This window comes from Trachemys scripta, chromosome 8, assembly GCF_013100865.1.
Source record: "Trachemys scripta elegans isolate TJP31775 chromosome 8, CAS_Tse_1.0, whole genome shotgun sequence".
In the NCBI taxonomy this organism is placed as follows: Eukaryota; Metazoa; Chordata; order Testudines; family Emydidae; genus Trachemys; species Trachemys scripta.
The window spans coordinates 20,530,612-20,549,445 of record NC_048305.1 but is presented as its reverse complement, the minus strand read 5'-3'; the positions used below and the strand labels follow the sequence as shown (position 1 = coordinate 20,549,445).

General features: G+C 46.7%; 1 protein-coding gene across 1 annotated transcript in view; it reads left to right on the top strand.

The window, feature by feature from the left end:
- Nucleotides 1-13,852, top strand: part of STK10 (serine/threonine kinase 10) — an 80,820-nt gene extending 66,968 nt beyond the window's left edge. The window contains exons 10-19 of the mRNA XM_034779014.1: nucleotides 1,303-1,433; nucleotides 3,475-3,598; nucleotides 5,268-5,447; nucleotides 5,702-5,794; nucleotides 5,963-6,092; nucleotides 6,477-6,601; nucleotides 7,584-7,772; nucleotides 8,852-8,977; nucleotides 9,373-9,486; nucleotides 9,602-13,852. Of these exons, the coding sequence (XP_034634905.1) occupies nucleotides 1,303-1,433; nucleotides 3,475-3,598; nucleotides 5,268-5,447; nucleotides 5,702-5,794; nucleotides 5,963-6,092; nucleotides 6,477-6,601; nucleotides 7,584-7,772; nucleotides 8,852-8,977; nucleotides 9,373-9,486; nucleotides 9,602-9,742 (1,353 nt within the window). The 3' untranslated portion in view covers nucleotides 9,743-13,852. The remainder of the gene's footprint in view (nucleotides 1-1,302; nucleotides 1,434-3,474; nucleotides 3,599-5,267; nucleotides 5,448-5,701; nucleotides 5,795-5,962; nucleotides 6,093-6,476; nucleotides 6,602-7,583; nucleotides 7,773-8,851; nucleotides 8,978-9,372; nucleotides 9,487-9,601) is intronic.
- The last annotated feature ends 4,982 nt before the right edge of the window (nucleotides 13,853-18,834 follow it).

The window sequence follows — 18,834 nt, the reverse complement described above, 5'->3', positions numbered from 1 at the left end:
ACACCTGTCTCTACCTGTACTAGTGAAAATGAGACAAAGATTTGCTAGTCTGCTTCTTCCCTGTAAGGAGCTCAGAGCTGCTGGTGATTAGCAAAGTATAAATCTCTAGCAATATAGGGACCCAAATTCTGATCCAGCGGACAAAGCTGGATATCATTCTAAATGCACCAGTTAGGAATTTATGTCCTGACTTTTGAAGGTGCTGAGCGTTCACAGCTCCTGTTGCGTTTAGTGGGAGCCGCAGTGGCTCAGGGTATGTCTGTACTGGAGTTAAAAACCCGCAGCTAGCGGATGCCAGCAGGCTCGGGCTAAGGGGCTGTTTAATTGTGGTGTAGACGTTCGGGTCTGGGCTCTAGGACCCTGCAAAGTGGGAAGGTCCCAGAGCTTGGGCTGCAGCCTGAGCCAAAATGTCTACGCCGCAATTAAACAGCTCTGCAGTCTGACCCTCAGAAGTCAGTCAGTTGCGGGTATCTAATTGCAGTGTAGACATACCCCCGGCATCTTCAATAAGCTGTGACTTGCTTAAAAAGGGAAAGGTGACAAATGTCACGTCTGCGGATTCATAGATTCTGAGGACTACTGTGAGCATCTAGTTTGACCTCATGTATAACACAGGCCAGAGAACGTCCCAAAAATAATTCCTATAGCAGATCTTCCAGAAAACCATCCAATCTTGATTTAAAAATTCTGAGTGGTGGAGAATCCACCACGACCCTTGGTAAATTGTTCCAATCCTTAGCCTCTACTGGGACTTCCAATCCTTAGCCTCTACTGGGACTGCCAACAGGGGTGCCAGTCTAACTTGTCAGTCCAACTTGCCTGAGGAATCTCACTGCTAAAAGTTTGCACCTTAGTTTCATGATATGAACAAGAGGGACCCTGACGTCAGCCATCTATATGGCTAGGTATGGAGGAGAGCGTTCAACAATCGTTGGATTGCTTCTGTTTTTCTTTTAAGTAATGCTTTTGTACTGAGGATGCTGACTGTCCTAATGTGATACCAATAGTTCATTTTAACAATAAATGAGAGCACAGTGTGGATTTGCAGGATGAATGAGGCAAAGCTGTGTGCTTAGTTTTGAATGAGTTCTGTTTATTCTGTTGGGAGGCTGATGTTTCTTTTATTAAAAATGCTAATAGAATTATTTTGAGATCTCTGGTCTTAGTGCTTGGCTGTCATACAGGCTACTGGCACAGCTTCAGCTCATACTGTGCATTAAACAGTAACCTAGAATTTCATTTCATGACCTCTTGGTTTTTTTTTTTTTTTTTTTTTTTCCCTTCTCTCCTACTGCATGTTAGGATTCCAGGATACACAACAAGACACTGAAACGGACCCGGAAGTTTGTGGTGGATGGAGTGGAAGTGAGTATCACCACCTCCAAGATCATCAGCGAGGATGAGAAGAAAGATGAAGAGATGAGATTCCTCAGGCAAGTTGGAAGTTGGTCACTGGGAATTTGGGAGGGTTGGCTTGGCTGGCTCCCGGGACTAGCGATGGGACACAGAGCCTTTCACCTGAGCACGTACCCAGTAGTGACATGGTAGCGAAATGTTAATGGGAACAGTGCGGCTCACAATGGGCAGCTGTCCACAAAGTACAAACCACCTCACTGGCACCCTTGTTGGCAGTCCCAGTAGAGGCCAAGGATTGGATATTGACAGTGGGCATTGAGGTACACCTCACTTATGGGCCATGCATTCACTGCTGAGGCTTACCAGTGGCATTCTGTGGGAGAAGCTTGCACTGCCTCTGTCTTGGCTAAGCCTGTTGTGGATAAACTTACTTCCATTTCCAGAGCCATCAGTGTGACACATCAACTCAACTAAAATAAACTAATAGAACTTCTCAAGATGCTTTTGTTTGATGGCTTTTGTATTTGCTCGGATAGACTTTTATTAACGGAAGAACTAAGAGGAATTTTAGTATTCGACATGTTCAGGCCCTCGAAAGTTTTGATTCCATTACATTTTTGTAGCCTTCAAGCCTCTAGGATTCTAGTGGGGGGAGAGAGGGCAGTTTCTGGCTTCATTATGATTAGTGGTGACAGTGAAATGTGCTCCCATGAGGTACATTATTCTTCAGCTAGTCTGTTTCCCAAGTGCCATGGGAAATTTACTCTGTTGGAGCAGTCCTGACGCTGCTCCAACTTGCACTGAGGGCCAGGCAGGTGCCAAGTGGCCCTAGAATACAGGGAATGCAAAGATGGCTTAAAGCCACTCTTGCACTCTCTTCTTCCTGCCCAAGTACCGGGAAGAAGTAACTGAAAATTGGGCCCCTGTTTTCATAACTGGCCTGCTCTACCTACACTACTGGGTGTGGGGGGAGGGGCGGGGGGGGCAAGTGGGACAGAGGAGGGGTTGAAAATTCACAGGTCACCGCACAAAAGTGCGTTCAGAGAAAGCTGCCATTTCACAGGGTTTGTCCAGCAGGTTTAGTGCATTTTCTTTGCATATCTTTTCCCACTTGCAAGTTTCATATCTGGGTTGTTTTCCTGCTGCTCGTTGGAACGTGCCAAGATATTGATTTTTAAGGCTGGAGTGGAGAGGAGCAGATCTTGTTGGGCAAATTGATTGAATGGGGTGAGTGTGTCTGGATAAGGGAAATTGCTCTAAAGTGGTTTTCCCAGCAGGATTCCTAGACTGTGTGTGGAGTGCTGAAGAGCCGAACGCTAATGCACTGGAGTGAAGGTCACACTGGGAATTTCACTTAAAAACTGTGACTCTTTCTCCCCCCACCCCCACCAGGACATCAGCAATTTCCAGCTGAGCCAGCCTGTAAACCTGGCAAATGGGCATGGATGTGACACTCAGACCAGGCTAGGACTCCCCCATAGATGCTTCAGTGAAAGGCAGATGATTAGATCAGATCCGAGGTGTAACATCTCCTTGGTTCACATGGGAAAACTACCCTTCTCACCATCTGTGTCATGGACTGCCCTCACTCCTGAACTTACGGGATGGGCAGGGCAGCCTAACAGGCTGAATTGTATTGCAAAGACTACTATAAAGTTAGACTGGATGGGATGTAATAGACCAGTTTTACCCTGCTGGGTAGGAGAGGCTTCTTTCCTACAAGTATATCTTCAAAGGGTTTCTCTAGACAAGTTTTAACTGTCCCAAGCAATGGGGCTTCCACTGCTATTCTGCTGGCTAATGGATCTTGCCTGTAAGATTTGACCCTCTTGCCTTTGTGAATATCGCTAACATCCTGCCTTCCTACAGACAGAGAACTGGTGCCATGGAGCCTGGATGCAAATCAATGCGTCTGCATTTACCTCGTTCCCCGAGTTCAAAGCAGTAACCCTTTCCTGATCATTAGGGGGTTGCCTGTGTGGTTGATTGGTTTGCACTGTGGTTGAATATTCATTGAAAATGCTATTTCTGCTCCCATGTTATTTCACTTACAAATTGTGCCTGCATGGGGAAGGCACCAAGCCTGGAATTTTACTCATGTTTTTTTTAACCTTTTAGGCGCCAGGAGTTGCGGGAGTTGCGCCTGCTTCAGAAAGAGGAACACCGGAACCAGACCCAACTGAACAACAAACACCACCTGCAGCTGGAACAAATGCTGAGGCGCTTTGAACAAGAAATGACGGTAGGTGAGAAGGGGAAGGGGAACCTAAATATCCTAGCTGGATTGACTTCTCCTTTGCAACTGTCCTGCAGATACAGAGCGAGAGATGCCATGTACTTTAGGCTGGTCAGCAGAGACATTCAATGCCTATTGTTACACAAGACATTAAAAACTAATCCTAAACCCTTGCTCACTCTTCTAAAGCGATGCTGGCTGGATTCACTGTGCTGTTGGAATGCATCACTCAGAGAGGGCACAACAATCAAAGAAACCCTATGGGAGCCAGCAGCCCTATGCTGGTTTGCCAGAACCCATTGCTGTGGGCCAGAACTTCCTTTATACCCACCCTATCCAATAGCAAAGGGGAGGTCCTGGGCCAGCTCTTGTCCCCATATTCTGGTGGTGTCAGAGCCGAGCCCATAGGTGAGACTTTGGGTCCTATACACTGAATGCAGGTGAACTGTGCTGTAGTGATTTATAGGCTGTGTGCCCAGCTGCGCCTGCTCGAGGGAGAGGCGTCAGCATGTGTTGAAGTAAATGGATGTTTTTTCATAGCCAAGTCAGGTTTTTAAAAAAAAAAAAAACAACCTTTCAGGAGCCAGCAGATAAGTGTATCCTGCGTCCTGTCAGTAACCTCCAGGTCTGCTTGGAGGCCAAGAGACTATACACATTTCACATGTTTCCCTAAATATTTAGTCTCTCTTGACCTGTTTGACATGCCGTCCAGTTGAATCCCTCCTTAAAAAGAAGTACCTGCTCACTAAGATTTTTGCCAACATCGTGGTGTGACACGTTAAGGAACAATGATGTGCTCCCTCTACAGTTCTCCTGAGGCACTTAGCAATCAAACCACATCCCACAAGGGCCCGTGCTCCTGCTGATGGTGGTATAATGCTGGTGCGACTCAAGAGTAGAGAGAAGACAGATATGTCGGTGAAATGTTGTAGAAGGCAATGTCCTTCAGTGGTTTGCATACCCAGGGATGTTGAGCAAGAAATCTTACATTTGGGCTCCTCCTAGCACCAGTCTCTGCCCAGGATGTCGCTACCAGAAGTATATTGCACGTCAGGAATGAAGTTCGCCTGCTGAGCTGGCCAAGCCCAGAGATGGAATAAGGGGGGTTCTGCTGCTCAAGCCCTGGTCTACACTGTGTTGGGGGCGGGGGCGGAGAATCGATCTAAGTTACACAACCAACTTCAGCTACGTGAATAACGTAGCTGAAGTCTACTTACTTAGATCTACTTACAGCAGTGTCTTCACTGCGGTAGGTCGACTGCTGGCGCTCCCCAATCGTCTCCGCCTACGTTTCTCGCTCCGGTGGAGTACTGGAGTTGACGGGAGAGCGCTTGGCGGTCGATTTATCGCGTCTTCGCTAGACACAATAAATTGATCCCCCCGCTGGATCGATCGCTCCGGAGGTGAGTGTAGACATGCACAAGATTGAGGTGCATTGGCAGAACTGGGGGTGTGGGGGAGGGAGACACTTGCACAATGCCTGCCCACCCCAGGCTTGGCTCTCCCCTATACAATTAGTATCTCATTTTCATAAACTTCTTGCGTCCACTTATAAAAAGAGGCTGAACTCCTTCAGTGCTCGCTATTTTTTGATTTGAGAAAATATAGCCCAGAAAAGGTTTAGTCTGAACTTTGTTCTCTTTCCTCCCCCCCCTCCCCTACCCCTAAAATATAGGCAAAAAAGAAATTCTACGACACTGAGCTGGAGAACCTAGAACGTCAACAGAAGCAGCAGATCGAGAAGATGGAACAAGATCACTCGATACGCCGGCGGGAAGAGGCAAAGCGCATCCGTGCTGAGCAAGAACGAGATTACAACAAATTCCAGGAGCAGCTTAAGCAGAAGAAGAAGGAGGTAAAAATGGGAAAGGGATGGGGAAAAACTGGTTTGCGGTAGCTGTTATGGAGAGCTTTCCTTCCAGGAGTGGATCACGGCATCCTTACCCAGGAGATATTTTGGAGGCAGGGAGGTGAGAGGCAGCAGTAGCTGTCTTCAGTGGGAGGCTTCTGCTTTTCTCTTATGCCCTAGGATTGTTCCTATAGCCCAGCTCCTGAGGTGGAGCTTCAGCCTAAGTTACCTGCTGAGAAGTCTCCTCTCCTCTCTCAAAGGTCAAGATCGAAGTTGAGAAGCTTCCCCGGTATGTGCGTAAGGAGAGCATGAAGGTGAAGACAGAGGAATTTGTGCAGAAGAAGCAAGTCTTGGTAAGCCCAAGAAAAGATTAGCCCCACACCGAAGAGCAGGGGGGATGCAGGAGAGGGGCACCTGGTGACTTGGCTTCTTACCTCCAAGTGCCACAGGGTTTAAAACACTGAAGGTGCACGTAAAGTTACAGCTCGAAAACAGTTCACTGTACTGGCATCTCCCCCCAGGAACGAGAGTTTGTAGCCAAACAGAAAGAGGATCTGGAGCTGGCCATGAATAATATTACTATGCAGAACAGGAAGGAGATCTGCGACAAGGAGCGTGAGTGCCTGAACAAAAAGCAGCAGCTCATGAGAGGTGAGTGGGATAGAGTGAGGAGGGAGAAAACAAACGCTGTAGTGATGGGTTTATCCAATGTTGGCTCTTCCTACACAACAGATGCTGACATTGCTGCAAGCTGTCAGGAGGATTTAGCAATAAACAGCCTTGCCAGATCCTGCCTGAATGTTTAATAATAATAATACTTAGCGGTTTAATCTCCAAAGCGCTTTACAAATACGAACCAATTAGGCCTCATAATTACAAGAGACAATTCACAGATATGGCTTGCAACCAGGGCCTCTTGGAAAACAGGAGAAGGTGTATGATTGCCCCTTCATCTGCTTTACTGCTCCCGAGTAATGGGATCACTAGAGCTCAGGAGAAGAGTGAGTGTGTGTTAATTTCTCTCTCCTTCCTTAGACCGAGAAGCCTCCATCTGGGAGCTAGAAGAGCACCACCTACAGGAGAAACACCAGCTTATCAAGCAGCAATTGAAGGACCAGTATTTCCTCCAGAGACACGAGCTGGTCCGAAAGCATGACAAGGTAAGAGAGTTCAGCCCTTTGTGACCTTGATCCCTTCTGCCGCCCAGCAAGGCAGTGAGCCGCTGCCTGGAACCTGCCCCTGTTGGGTCTGCAAGGAGTTGTCATTCCCACTCTTTGAACTTCGTGCCCCTGAAAGCGAAGGGAATGGGGAAAGAGGGATGGTGGTTGTCGCAGGTGGGTGGGCATGTAGCAGGACAAGGAGTGAATATCAGCCTGTTTTGTTGCTAATATTTGGGATCTCTTCCCTGTGCTGTGTGAGTGTTCTCTCAAGGAGAGAGGCATGTGCTTAGAGATCTTAGACAATGAGCTATTTCCAGAAAGTCTCTGATGTGTTGCTGGTTTACAGGATGGCAGGGGAATTGAAAGTATTAAATAGTTGCATGAAAGCAGCAGGGCTTTGTAGTTAACCTGACTCACTTGAAATCCTTCAGTAAGATGCCTGTGGCCAGGCTTGCCGAATGAAGATTCTAGCTGTTCTGTGGAGAAGATCCCAACTCCCACCCTTGAGGGACAAGGCTAGCACTGCACCCGTGTTTCTGCTCCTGGAATGTTGCCATGATACAAATTACCTGGGGAGCTATCTGCTCAGATTCTGGCTCTTTGCATCTTGCCCATGATCAGTTGTGTCTTCATTTCTCCCTTTGTGATGGGAAGGGCCCCATTCCCACCTGGAGCATGGGGAATCCTTGCCCACCAGGCCATGTCATGGACTCAGAAGGGAGCACATGGAAGCTCAGACAGGTCTGTGTCCCTGTTGTGGGCTGCCATTTTTTTCATCTTAACCTCCATTCCCCGCTTTTCCTGTGGCCTGTTTAACATGTTGTTTTCCTACAGCCCTAGAGAGGAGCTTTTGTTCTAGTCACCAATGCTGTGGTGTTTTCCACCGTTCCCTAGCACAGTAACCACCCTCCTGCTCTCCATCAGCCTGACTTGCCTTTTCTCTCTGCTGACCTTGCTTTCTTTCCTTGCTTTGCTGTTCTAGGAGCGAGAACAAATGCAACGGTATAACCAGCGAATGATAGAGCAACTGAGGATTCGGCAGCAGCAGGAGAAAGGTCGTCTCCCCAAAATCCAGAGGAGCGAAGGGAAGACCCGCATGGCCATGTACAAGAAGAGCCTCCACATAAACTCCAGCGGGAGCATGTCAGAACAGAGGGAGAAGATAAAACAGGTCAGGCTCACTGAGCCACGTGGTAATGCTGCAGAACACATGGGCTCTGGAGACTTCCCCCATGGCCGAGGGGTGGAGCACTGCACTGCTTTGCAGGCGACATAGCAGTGCTAGAGGAAAATGCCAGCCATCTTTCAACAGTAGTGTACCCTGGGAAACTAAGGGCAGCATTGATGTGCCCTGTGGGAGGAAAGCAGTGGTATAACTTGTTGGTCCCCTGGTAACCCATGAAAGCCTGTATCAAAGTAGTGCAGAGTCCTGCACTCAGGGAGGGATTTCCAAAGGCGACCTTGACCCCTTCTGCCGCCCAACAAGGCAGTGAGCCACTGCCTGGAACCTGCCCCTGGTGGGTCTGCAAGGAGTTGTCATTCCTACTCTTTGAACTGCGTGCCCGAAAGCGAAGGGAATGGGGAAAGAGGGAGAAGAGCAAGTCAGTGGGACATGTGCTCCTAAACCCCCAGAACCCAGCCATGTCACTGCGGGTCCCGTTATAAGGGGTAAGGGAAACTATTTCTCCTGTTAAAATTAATTGACCACATTCATTAGTGTTAGGAGCCTGAGGTGAAAACTGCTCCTCAGATCTGGGGTTGCTGCTGAATGCCCCCAGCTCGTCCAAACGCTCAGAGGATTTTCAGTAGAATAACAGCAGCTTAACAGGCCTGCTGCAGGCTCAGCAGCTTAACAATGAAGTGGATCATTTCTAGGATGAGCTCTCGTTCACATGAAAATACTTGCATGTGGGTACTATATGTCCACATGGGTCTAGGATGTTCTGGGGCAGCCTAGGAGAGTGCCAGCTACCACTATATTTAGATCCATAATATGTTTATTTTAATGTTGTTCAAATAAAAGGGCATCTGTTTTAATCACTGGCTCTTGCCTGACTCTGTGGAGTTGGGGCTGAGTTTTGAGCCAGGTTGTTTTGAATGGGTTGTATATGGATGTCACAGTTAAACTGAGCATTTAGGTGTCCCCCACCATGGCTCTTTATTCCTTTGATGGTGTCAGCTCATTAACTTCTTAGCCAGCCTCTGCTCTTGGGTGACTGAGGGTATTGGGGGCGCTGCTTTCTGTTCCAGTTTGCTCAGCAGGAAGAAAAGCGGCAAAAGGCAGAGCGGCAGCAGCAGCAGCAGAAACATGAGTTCCAGATGAAGGAAATGAGTGCCCAGTGTGAGAGCAATGCGAACGAACTGCAGCAACTGCAGGTAACGTCACACTGAGGCAGAGCTGCACGTATGCAGTCAGATGTATAGGCTGGGGGAGAAGGGGGGTGGAGAGCATCATTCCACTAGCATTACCTGTACAGAGGAGGGGTCCTGGCTTCTGTGAGAAATATGGTTGTGGGAACTGGCAGTTAAGTTTGACTAAAGGTGCAATCTCCCATCTGTTCCTATTAGAGGGTTCCCTTAAACACGTCGTCATAGTTCAGAGCTCTGAGCTGCCTAAGGTTCAGCAGAAGTGGTGTAAAACCATAGGATGAGCATGGGTGGAGAGGGGTCTCCATTTCATCTGGGGCATGTAGGGAGGGGATGGTTCTAGTGTCTGCTTGATACAGTCCATCCATAGACTCCTTATAACTTCTTCTGGCTGTTTTATTTAGAATGAGAAGTGTCACCTCTTGGTGGAACATGAGACCCAGAAGCTGAAGGCCCTGGATGAAAACCACAACCAGCATCTGAAGGACTGGCGGGATATGCTGAGGCCACGGAAGAAGGTAACATTCCCTGCACGCAGGCCGCTGAAGCCTGGTTGGCTGGCAGGGGCTGTCTCAATACAGTGACAGCATGACCGCAAATACAAATCTCTTGTTTGTTCATTTTTGCATTAAGGCTCTGGAGGACGAGCTGAACCAGAAGAAGTGGGAGCAGGAGATGTTCTTCAGACTGAGCGAGGAGGCAGATGGTCAGACCCCAGTGTCCCCAAACAAACCTGTCAAGTTCGTTCCCTTCAGCTCTGCAGAGTGCTCATAACGCCTGGATCCGGGCGGGCCAGCAAGCTAGCTGGCACTCGCTCTACCTTGATTAGCTGTGGGACAAGCAACTCAGGACTGCTGGGACCCTCTCACTGACACGCCAGCCTCCCTCAGGGCAGTGCCCTTCCGTCCCTCTGCTCTGCCTGAGAGAAATGGCCTCCTGCCACTTCTGTCTGACACTGGGAGATCAGCTTGATTCTGAGCAGAGGTGGCATTTCCTGGGGCTGGCTCACATTGCCAGAAGAGCTGCAGTGACGCTCTCTGCCAGGAGAGCTGGCAGGGCTGTGCCCGTGATCCTACTCATGCTGTCTGCTGAACTCTTTACCCCGTGGATGAGCCTGGTGCCCATGCTATGTCCAATCCTAGATCGGAGCAATAAATGCTGTGGACATGAGGTGTTAGGGGCTCTCAAACACTGTGCAAAGTGGTTATTTAAACATTCCTATTCTTTGTGGCTACCTCCTTCCCCTCTTTGTTGCCAGGGCAGTGGTTGGGTGCAGTTTGTCAGCATTAGCATTGTGTGATGCTACCCTGGCCTCCTGGATCCGTGAGACCTACAAGCGTTCAGATGGTTTTCTTACAAAATGCAAAGCAGAATTGCCTGTGTTTTATTGTGGTCTCCATCTCCCCTGGTTGCTCAAACAGGGTTCAGCAGTTTTTCCTCCCAATTTAAACCCTGGGGGACTAGCTGGGCTCCCCCGCTGAAATGTGTCTGCTTCTCCTTTGTTTGCCCTGGGAGTTGATGTTAAATGGCACAGCTCCCCCCTCAAGTTCATAGTCACTCTGTGGCACTTGCTGGACTCCCCTCCCACACCAGGACTGTGTGGGGTATGGTGTCTAGGAATCACACCTGGCTGTGCCACAGGGCAGTATGAAGCATCACAGCTAAGCTGCTAGGCCAGCCTAAAACTCTTGCCTCCTAAGAAAGGTTATGGTTGGAAGGAGGAGCAGGGAGAGGTTCATGGTTTTACTCGGTTCTGCAGTTTAACACCGAGGTGTCAGTAGTGATCATGTGCCGTCTGTATAGAGGGGGTTACTGCTTCCAGAAAATACGTTTATCAGCCCTCAGAGCTGTGCACAAACTGGAGTTCAGAAAGTGCTGTGCATTTTTGGAGCATGTAGATTACCCAGCCAGACCTCTGCAACACAAATTACTTGCTGCAAAGCTTGGTTTCAAAGGATTAAAACCAACAAAGACCTAGCAGTCTGGCTCTTAAATTGGTGATAGGGGAAGATGCAATTGACAGCTCCGGCTGGCTTGTAGCTGTAAAGAGTGACTTCTTCCAGAAGTGGTGCCTAAGCTCCTTAAGCAAAGACCTTGCAAAGACTTGTCACGACTTTCTCACATTCTCCTGGCTTCCTGCCCAGGGTTGGGGTTGCACAAAACTAGATAGGGCAGTTGTACCTCAAGTTCTGTCTACCTTTTTTCACCCATGTCCACACGATGCTGTGAATCAGAGTCTCTCTCTCCATCCCCAACACACACAGATTGGCACCATGATGGTCTACATCTCTGTTTAATTGTCACAAATGCATTTTGCAGTAGTGACTGGGTAAGAGTTAAGATTCCCTTATCCAAGCCTAGGCACTGCCAATCCTGAGAAGTCCCAAGGTATCTAAACTGCAGCCAGTCTCCTTACACTGTTCCAATCAGCAGAGTAGCAAGTGAATCTTGTGTTTCCGATACAGCCGTTTTCTGATTTTGACAAGAGCACAGAGCTGCCGTAGGGTATGGGGTGTCTTGATGTGTAGCATCCTTTCCCTTGTGGGACTGGCTGATCACAAAACAGCATGTGGTAGCAGTTAGCTTTTGCTTCTTTTGATCTATGTACCACATTGTCATTTTATGCTTAGATCGTATCTTCCAATCATGGGATCCTTATTAAAAATATTCCACCTAAGAGCAACTGTGTTATCATCTCAGGTGATGTCCCGAGACTCACTAACTCTGCTATGTAGCACCAGCTTGAGGAGACACGTATGTTAGCGTAGAATCCTAGATACATGGGAAGTTGAAAGACTTTGCAGCTCAAAGGTGTAAGTTTCGAAACACCTTTGTACCAAAGAGGGGGACATTTCCTATCCATTTAGAATTTTTAAAAAGTATCTTTCGGTTTCCTGAAAACTTGCGTCCTCTTGGCTGTTCTGAGTTCCCTATGAAATTAAAGGTATTACTGTTTTATTACTTGACTCACAGTAGCTCCGACAGACTGATCTGGGCAGCCAGACATACATAGTGGAGGCTTGACTGATATGTCAATGGAAAAAGAAAGGCACATAGAAGAACTGCATAGTTGGTTGTAGCATCTCTCAAAGCACCATGCGTTCTGAGACCTGGGGTCCTCATTTTTTTATTTTTATTTTTTTTACTCACTACTAAGCACCTTTTCCAAAATGGCTAGTTTACCTCTATCTGCAGTATAACTGGTCTATTTTCCCTAAGTATCAGCTGTGCCTTTATGATGTATCATCCTGTATGGTGGTGATGCCTGTCTGGGAGTCAATGTAGGAATGAAGGAGGTGAGTTGTCTTTGAAGGACCTGGGTTGACTTGAGCCTTCTGATAGTGTTAGAAATGTTTTACAGTAGCCCTGGGGCCATTTCTTGTTCAGTCTTGCTGCTGTAAATTTAGAGGAACTCTGTGAAATCACTCGTGTCCCTGAGATTGGAATCCACCCCTTCATCTTTAATGTGTGTGTGACCGAAATGTTGATCATTGGAAGGACTTTCTGGAATACCTACACATGAGATACTTTTCCAGTTTAAATCTTTATGCTGGAAATACAGAGAGGAGGAAAGTGTCAAAGCATGAACCGTATTCCAGACAGATGTTTCTCAGAACTCCATGCCGAAGAGTCAGTCAGATCTAGACTTACTCATAGCTTGGGCAAGAGTTTGATTTGTTTGTTGTGCAGCAGCGACGATGGGGACAACTTCTGGGGGCTTCCAGCTTGAATGGGATATGCCAGCTCTTTGTAAATCAACAGTCATTCACTCATTAGTTAATCTTATTGGTGGCTAGAAACCTGTAACTTAGTTGCCATTTTCTTAACCTGGGATTGGGAACTCTTTTTTTCCCAATGCCGTTTGCTGCCTTTTGATTGCTGTATGGTGCACTGTAGCTTTACATAAGTGCAATTCTGATCTCTAAAGGGAGAGCAATGAAGTGCATGTTACAGTTGCAACATTTAAAGGAAGCTTGTTCTTCCTTTTAAGGGCCAGATTTTTTCCCCTCTTTGGAAGTAACCTCTTTTTTCTAAGGCAAATAAAACCAATTTATTTTTGTCTGTTGTGGGAAGGGGATGTCATTTTTATGTGGCTTTGAATAAAACTTTTTTTGGAAATATTTTGTAAAGTGTCTTCAGTGGGGCAGCCACTCTGTGAATAATAATCTAATAAAGTAACAAAGTGAGAGATTGGGTTTGTGTCCAACGTTCTATGTACTCTCTGAACTTGGCTTCAGATTGGCAGAGTTAGCCTTCTGTTAGTATACTTGGGTTTAACTGTGGGAGGGGACTCTGATACCTGTTCTGGGCTATGAACCTTGCAAAGCAGAACTTCAATTTTCTGAATGCAGTTTGCTGCTCTGAAAATGCTGTCGCTGCATGTAGCAACTTCGTATTGATGGATCTTTGCAGGGAAGCTAGACCTTCTCTTCTAGATCTCAGCTTCAAGCTATAACTCTTCTAAAGTCCTTGCTGACGTTAGTCTAAAGATAGTTAAAGAGTGACGCTGTTTGGCAGAGCGAGGAACTGCACTTTCAATGGGACTTGTATTCTGCCTTGAGCTCGTCAGTAATAGTAATAGTGCTATGGCACCTTTAGTTTTGAGGAGCTCAAAACCCTTTACCAACATTTGTGAATTGGCCATGCCAACTTCTGATGCTGCATGTGGTTACATCTGAGACCCAGCGGTTAAGTGACTAGTCCTAAGTCACAGAGTTGGAATAGAACCCAGATGGACTAATGCCCAGTTCTCTGCCGTTAACCACTGGACCATGGTTTCAGCTTTTGCTGGGTGGACTTGAGCTTTGGAAACATCATAAGATTGTGACACAGCACACCTCTACCCCAATATAACGCTGTCCTCGGGAGCCAAAAAATCTTACTGCGTTATATCGAACTTGCTTTGATCCACCAGAGTGCGCAGCCCCGCCCCCCAGAGCGCTGCTTTACCACGTTATATCCGAATTTGTGTTATATTGGGTCGCGTTATATCGGGGTAGAGGTGTACTTATTTCTTTACTGGGTTTATTCAGGAGGGCTGTCTGTGGCTTCTACACTACTTACTTCTCCAGTCTGCTCTGTCTAAATGTTTCTGTCTGTAACAGGCCGCAGGGCCTGTTTAAACTTCATTTTTTAATAAATGTTGCTATAAATTCAAATTATAAACCAGTTTATATTATCCCCTTGGTGCCTGAAGTCTGGCATCAAGCGGGAGGAGGGGCTCTCAGCTGAGACTGTATAGTTTTATAATGGGAACACGATGTGCTCCAGTACAATAGAGTAGGTGGTGGAAATAGAAAGCAAAGCTACTTTGAAGAACTGCCTGTGCGTTGATGTCTGAATAAGAGTTGGGGATAATGGGCCCCAGTGGAATAATGAAGAGATCAGACACCTCTGGGTACATGCATTTAATCTCTGCCCATGAGAGGCCTAAGGCTGGAAAGGCAGGAGTTGCAGCTCTGCTATCTTGGTCTGTAGGATGGGAACCCTGGCAGAGGTTACAGGAAGTGAGGAAGAAGGGGTAATTCCACTGCCAGAAACAGCGCTGCTCTCCTTAGTGGGTGCAGTCAGAACTCCCCTTCTTGTTCAATCTACTCCAGCCATTGGCTAGAAAGGAACCTCAAACAAATGTGACTGAGAGCTGATTGGGCGATGAAATGCCGCAACTGAATGAATGGTGTTGCACTCTTGTCTTCTCAGCTTTAGAGACTGGAATCTGCAACCTTCAGCCAACATGACCAGTTCATGTCGTTTTATACCTGCAATGCCATGCTGAGAACAATGTAATCGCAAATAGAGACTCCCTGGCTTCCCCTTCCATATAATATAGCTACTGCCAGCAGGCAAATGCTCCAGTAATGATGTGACAAGCACCAGAGTAGAAGAATCTAGCAAGCTATCTTATTTTTAGCTGCACCTCCCCACCAGGGCTGACAGTCTCTTGTACATTGCTCAGAAATCATTTTTCCTAATCAGCTTTCAGATTATGCCAGTGTAGAATGGATGATCCTATAAGATTATCCTCGCTTAAACTGTACCTCCTGTACAAAAACCTGGATCAGATTTAAACATCAGGATAAACTTATTTTTATGAAAATGTTGAAAGAGATCTAGTGGATTTTTAAAAATACCCTTATCTACCTCCCTCCAAACACCAATTAAAAACTAAGCTGTTGGCTGCACAAAAATCCTATTTAGAGTAACATCTGTCTTTTCTTCCAAGTTCTTACCAGGCTTGAGGTGTTGTATAGTAATTGGCCCTACAGGGACAGGGTGTCTGAATCTTGTACCTACCATTTACACAATTTCTGCCTCTCCTTGAGCCATTCTTGAAGGATATCCTAAGACAAACGGTGCTGTAGACATTTGGTTCTGGAATAACTTGTATCTCCCTTCTGAATGCTAAAGGCTACTGCATTTAAAGGATCCCATTTACAACAACTGCATTGTTAACCACTTAAATTCCTTTAAGACCAACTAGTTGGTGCTCAGGTCAGGTCAAGTCAAATCTCTGGAGTCTGCTTGTTTTTCCTTTCCTGTACTTTCCAGTAGTAGCACGAAACATGTCGCTGCCTCTTATTATTTTTCCCTGGGAGATGCTGTTCAGTAACATGAGACTTTCCCTCTGCTCTCTGTGGGTGGTGGAAGCCGCTCCTTTTTCATGCCAATGACAAACCCTCTGTGATTGCACCCATAAGAAATCTAGTAGAGCTCATCTGGTAAGTCAGTCCCATGTTCTTTGCAGAGGGCAACTCGCACTTCCTCCATATGCCCATTAGGTGGTACCCGCATTATAACATTGGGCACGACAGCCCCGGAGTACAACTCTAATGCACATCTTTGTGTGAGAAAATATAAAACTGGAGCTGGTCAATTTTGATGGATGTTTTTCCTGTTTCTTGACTGTATCTCATTAAGAAAAATCACCCACAACTGCTTTGCTTACATTTAGCCTCTGTGTTGCTTCTCACAGCCCGTAGGGAATTCCTGATGCTCCCCTTCTCCCTTCCTGGTGTGTCACCCTTGGGGTTGCCACTGATTTCCTATCTGGTAGAGGACTGAACACCAGAGCCATAGAGCCTGCTTCTCCAGGGCTGTTCCCCTTGTGATATCATACCTGTGCAAAGTGGGTGCAGCCTGGTACCATTCTGACCTGGCGCTGTTGCACCCACTCTACTTGGGCAAAAATGATAATCCAAGAGACAAGGCAGTAGATCAGTCCTCTTGGCTTTGGACTTGACCCTGCCTGTCCTGGTGATTTCAGTCAGAGTGACAGGTGCTCAGCACTCAAGGCAAACTAAGAGGGTGTGGCTGTTGGCCAGGAATCTGTTGGGATCCAGTCCTGTTAGTATGCTGTAAGCATTGTTCTACCACACACATGCTCCAAAACATGACCACTTAAAGTGGCACTGTGGTTGTGTTTGTAGATTTGGCTAGTACCTTTTGGTGGGAGGTGGGCGAAAGAACTGCCTTGGGGTTGCCATTAGTAAGGGAGAACCAGGGACACACACACGCTTAGAACATACCTGTAACTCTGCAATCCCTACAACAGTGGATGGATGGAAAAATACCTGGTGCCCTGCCAGCCAGACCGAACAGTGTTCCATTGCAGTTTAGAACTGAATCTGGAGTACTGCCTTCTGCTTCCAGTAAATCATTGACACCTGAAGAATGAGCAGGATGTGATTTTTTTTTTTTTTTTTTTTTTTATACAGTTGGGGCTTATTACAGGAAAAGGCACAACCCATTTGCTATCTTCCTGTTAGATTAATAGTTTACCAAGAATCTTTCATCTTATTCCAAATTGCTGGACTCTTCACAGGAAGAAGGGGTGGACATTGGGGAGATCTTGACTTTTCAGACCTAGAGGTGCAGAGGCTTTTTTGTGTGGTGCTCATGTCGGACTTAAACTGCAGCCTTACTTTAAACATAAGAGATGTGATCATCTGCTCCTAAATTTTGACTGTGAAACTCTTCCTCATCTGGTGCTGCTGTTCTAATACACCATCTGTCAATGCAGAGGTATAAACGTAGGTATGGCCAAAGCAAAAGACTCCTAAGCTCTAACCCTGACTTATGCCTCAGTTTCCCCTTTATCAAAGGGCAATACTTGCCTACTTTGTACCAGGGCTGGGAGGCGTAACTGGCTAATATGTTTGGAAGTACTTTCGTACCATGCGGCACTTATCATTCTGAACCACTTCTGCTCTTCTCCTTTGGTTCTTGAGTGGAGGGTGTCACTTTACACAAGTACTGAACTTCTAATGTATTGTCTTAAACTAATTTCTGGTCAAAGAAATGCTGTTTTTGTTTATTTAATAAGCTACCAGGACTCAACAGAGATCAGATGAGTGCTCTATAATCCGCTTCCAAGCTACTCTGCCCTAGAAGCAATCTGGACAAAACAGTACTCCACTCTTCTCCACAGCGATCCCCAAGCTACTTAATTAAAACCGAGGTGCAGCTTTACAGCATTAGTTGCAATTGTCTCTCACCCAGCCACTGGTAGCCAGTACAAATGCAACAGGTACCTGGTGTTCTAAGGAACGTATGTTGCAATAGCCTCAGAGAATTAACTCTTTAGTTGGACCTTAATGCTGGCAAAGAGCATCCTAGCCGGAATAATCCATGCTGTGCAGCAGTCCTGACACTGAGTGCTTCCTATTGATCTCTAGCAGTCTCTTGGCCTCCTGCCAGCATTCATGTCCCTGAAGTAGTGCGCTGGAGTGGGTTTATGATGGCGTGCAGAGATATACACTGGAGTTTATTTTAACAAGCCCCTATGTGGATAAACATTTATCTTAATTAATAAAAGAATAAACGGAAGTAGCTGCCTGTGTGTGCTTTGTGGAAAGTTCACCAATGGAAGAGCATCATGGGTGGGTGCATGCAGATATTTGTGTGCATATAAAAAAGTCAGAAGGGGCTGCCGAGTATGATAAGGCAAAAGAACACAGCTGTGTGATTCCCTTAGCTGGTACCTCCCAACTGCTATCGCAGCAAGGAGGGGTAATGGGCCAAATAGCTCATTCAAATTTTCTCCTTTGTTTTTAATAGTTCAATATTAAGCATCTTTATGGTGGGAGCATGTGGAATCCAAGAAGGGTGGCGTCAGCCCAGATATGAAAGAGGCTTTTGTGCCCGCCTCTGAAGGGAGAAGAAGAAAAGAGCCACAGCTCACTTTTCCCTGCCCCCCTCCCCCCCCGACTTTTCCTAAACAAAACTCCTTTTGTGAACTCTGGTCCACTTAAAGCTGACAAACGAGATCTCCCTCAGCCAGTGTTGTTGTCATTTAGGCCTTCTCTGCTTTTCCTAATGCTCTGCCTCTCAGATTCCCCTCGTACACTGCCTGCCCTCAGCAAGAAGATTGGATGAGATTAATTTACGGGAGGTGGCTCAGTATTGAGTAGATTAGCCATTCGTGAAGGCTGAGAGTCTGCACAGAGTGTGCAGGAGAGTGAATCTATTCCATAAGTAATTGGTGTTAGGCCACTTTAGAGAGAGAGAGAGTGTGTGTCTGTGTGTGTATGTATGTATGTATGTGTAAAATTCCATAGCCACAAATTCCATGTCATTACAAGAGGCAGAACTCTGACCCAGCTGCCCCAAAAAACCCTCCTTAGCTCTGGGGCTGAAGTGCCATCGTGGAATTGGGATTTATAGCCTCTCAAGGCTGCTGCCACTAGAGGGCAACAGGAACACACGATTGAGCAGGACTGATGCTCCACTCGGGAATGCTAAAGCCTCCAAGCTCCACTGATAGGCCTCTGTGGCCAGAGAAACACAGTCTGAGGGGCCCTTGGGGAGCTCTTTGGTATTCTTGGATATGTGAAGTGTTCTGTTTGGACTCCAACTTTATGCAGGGT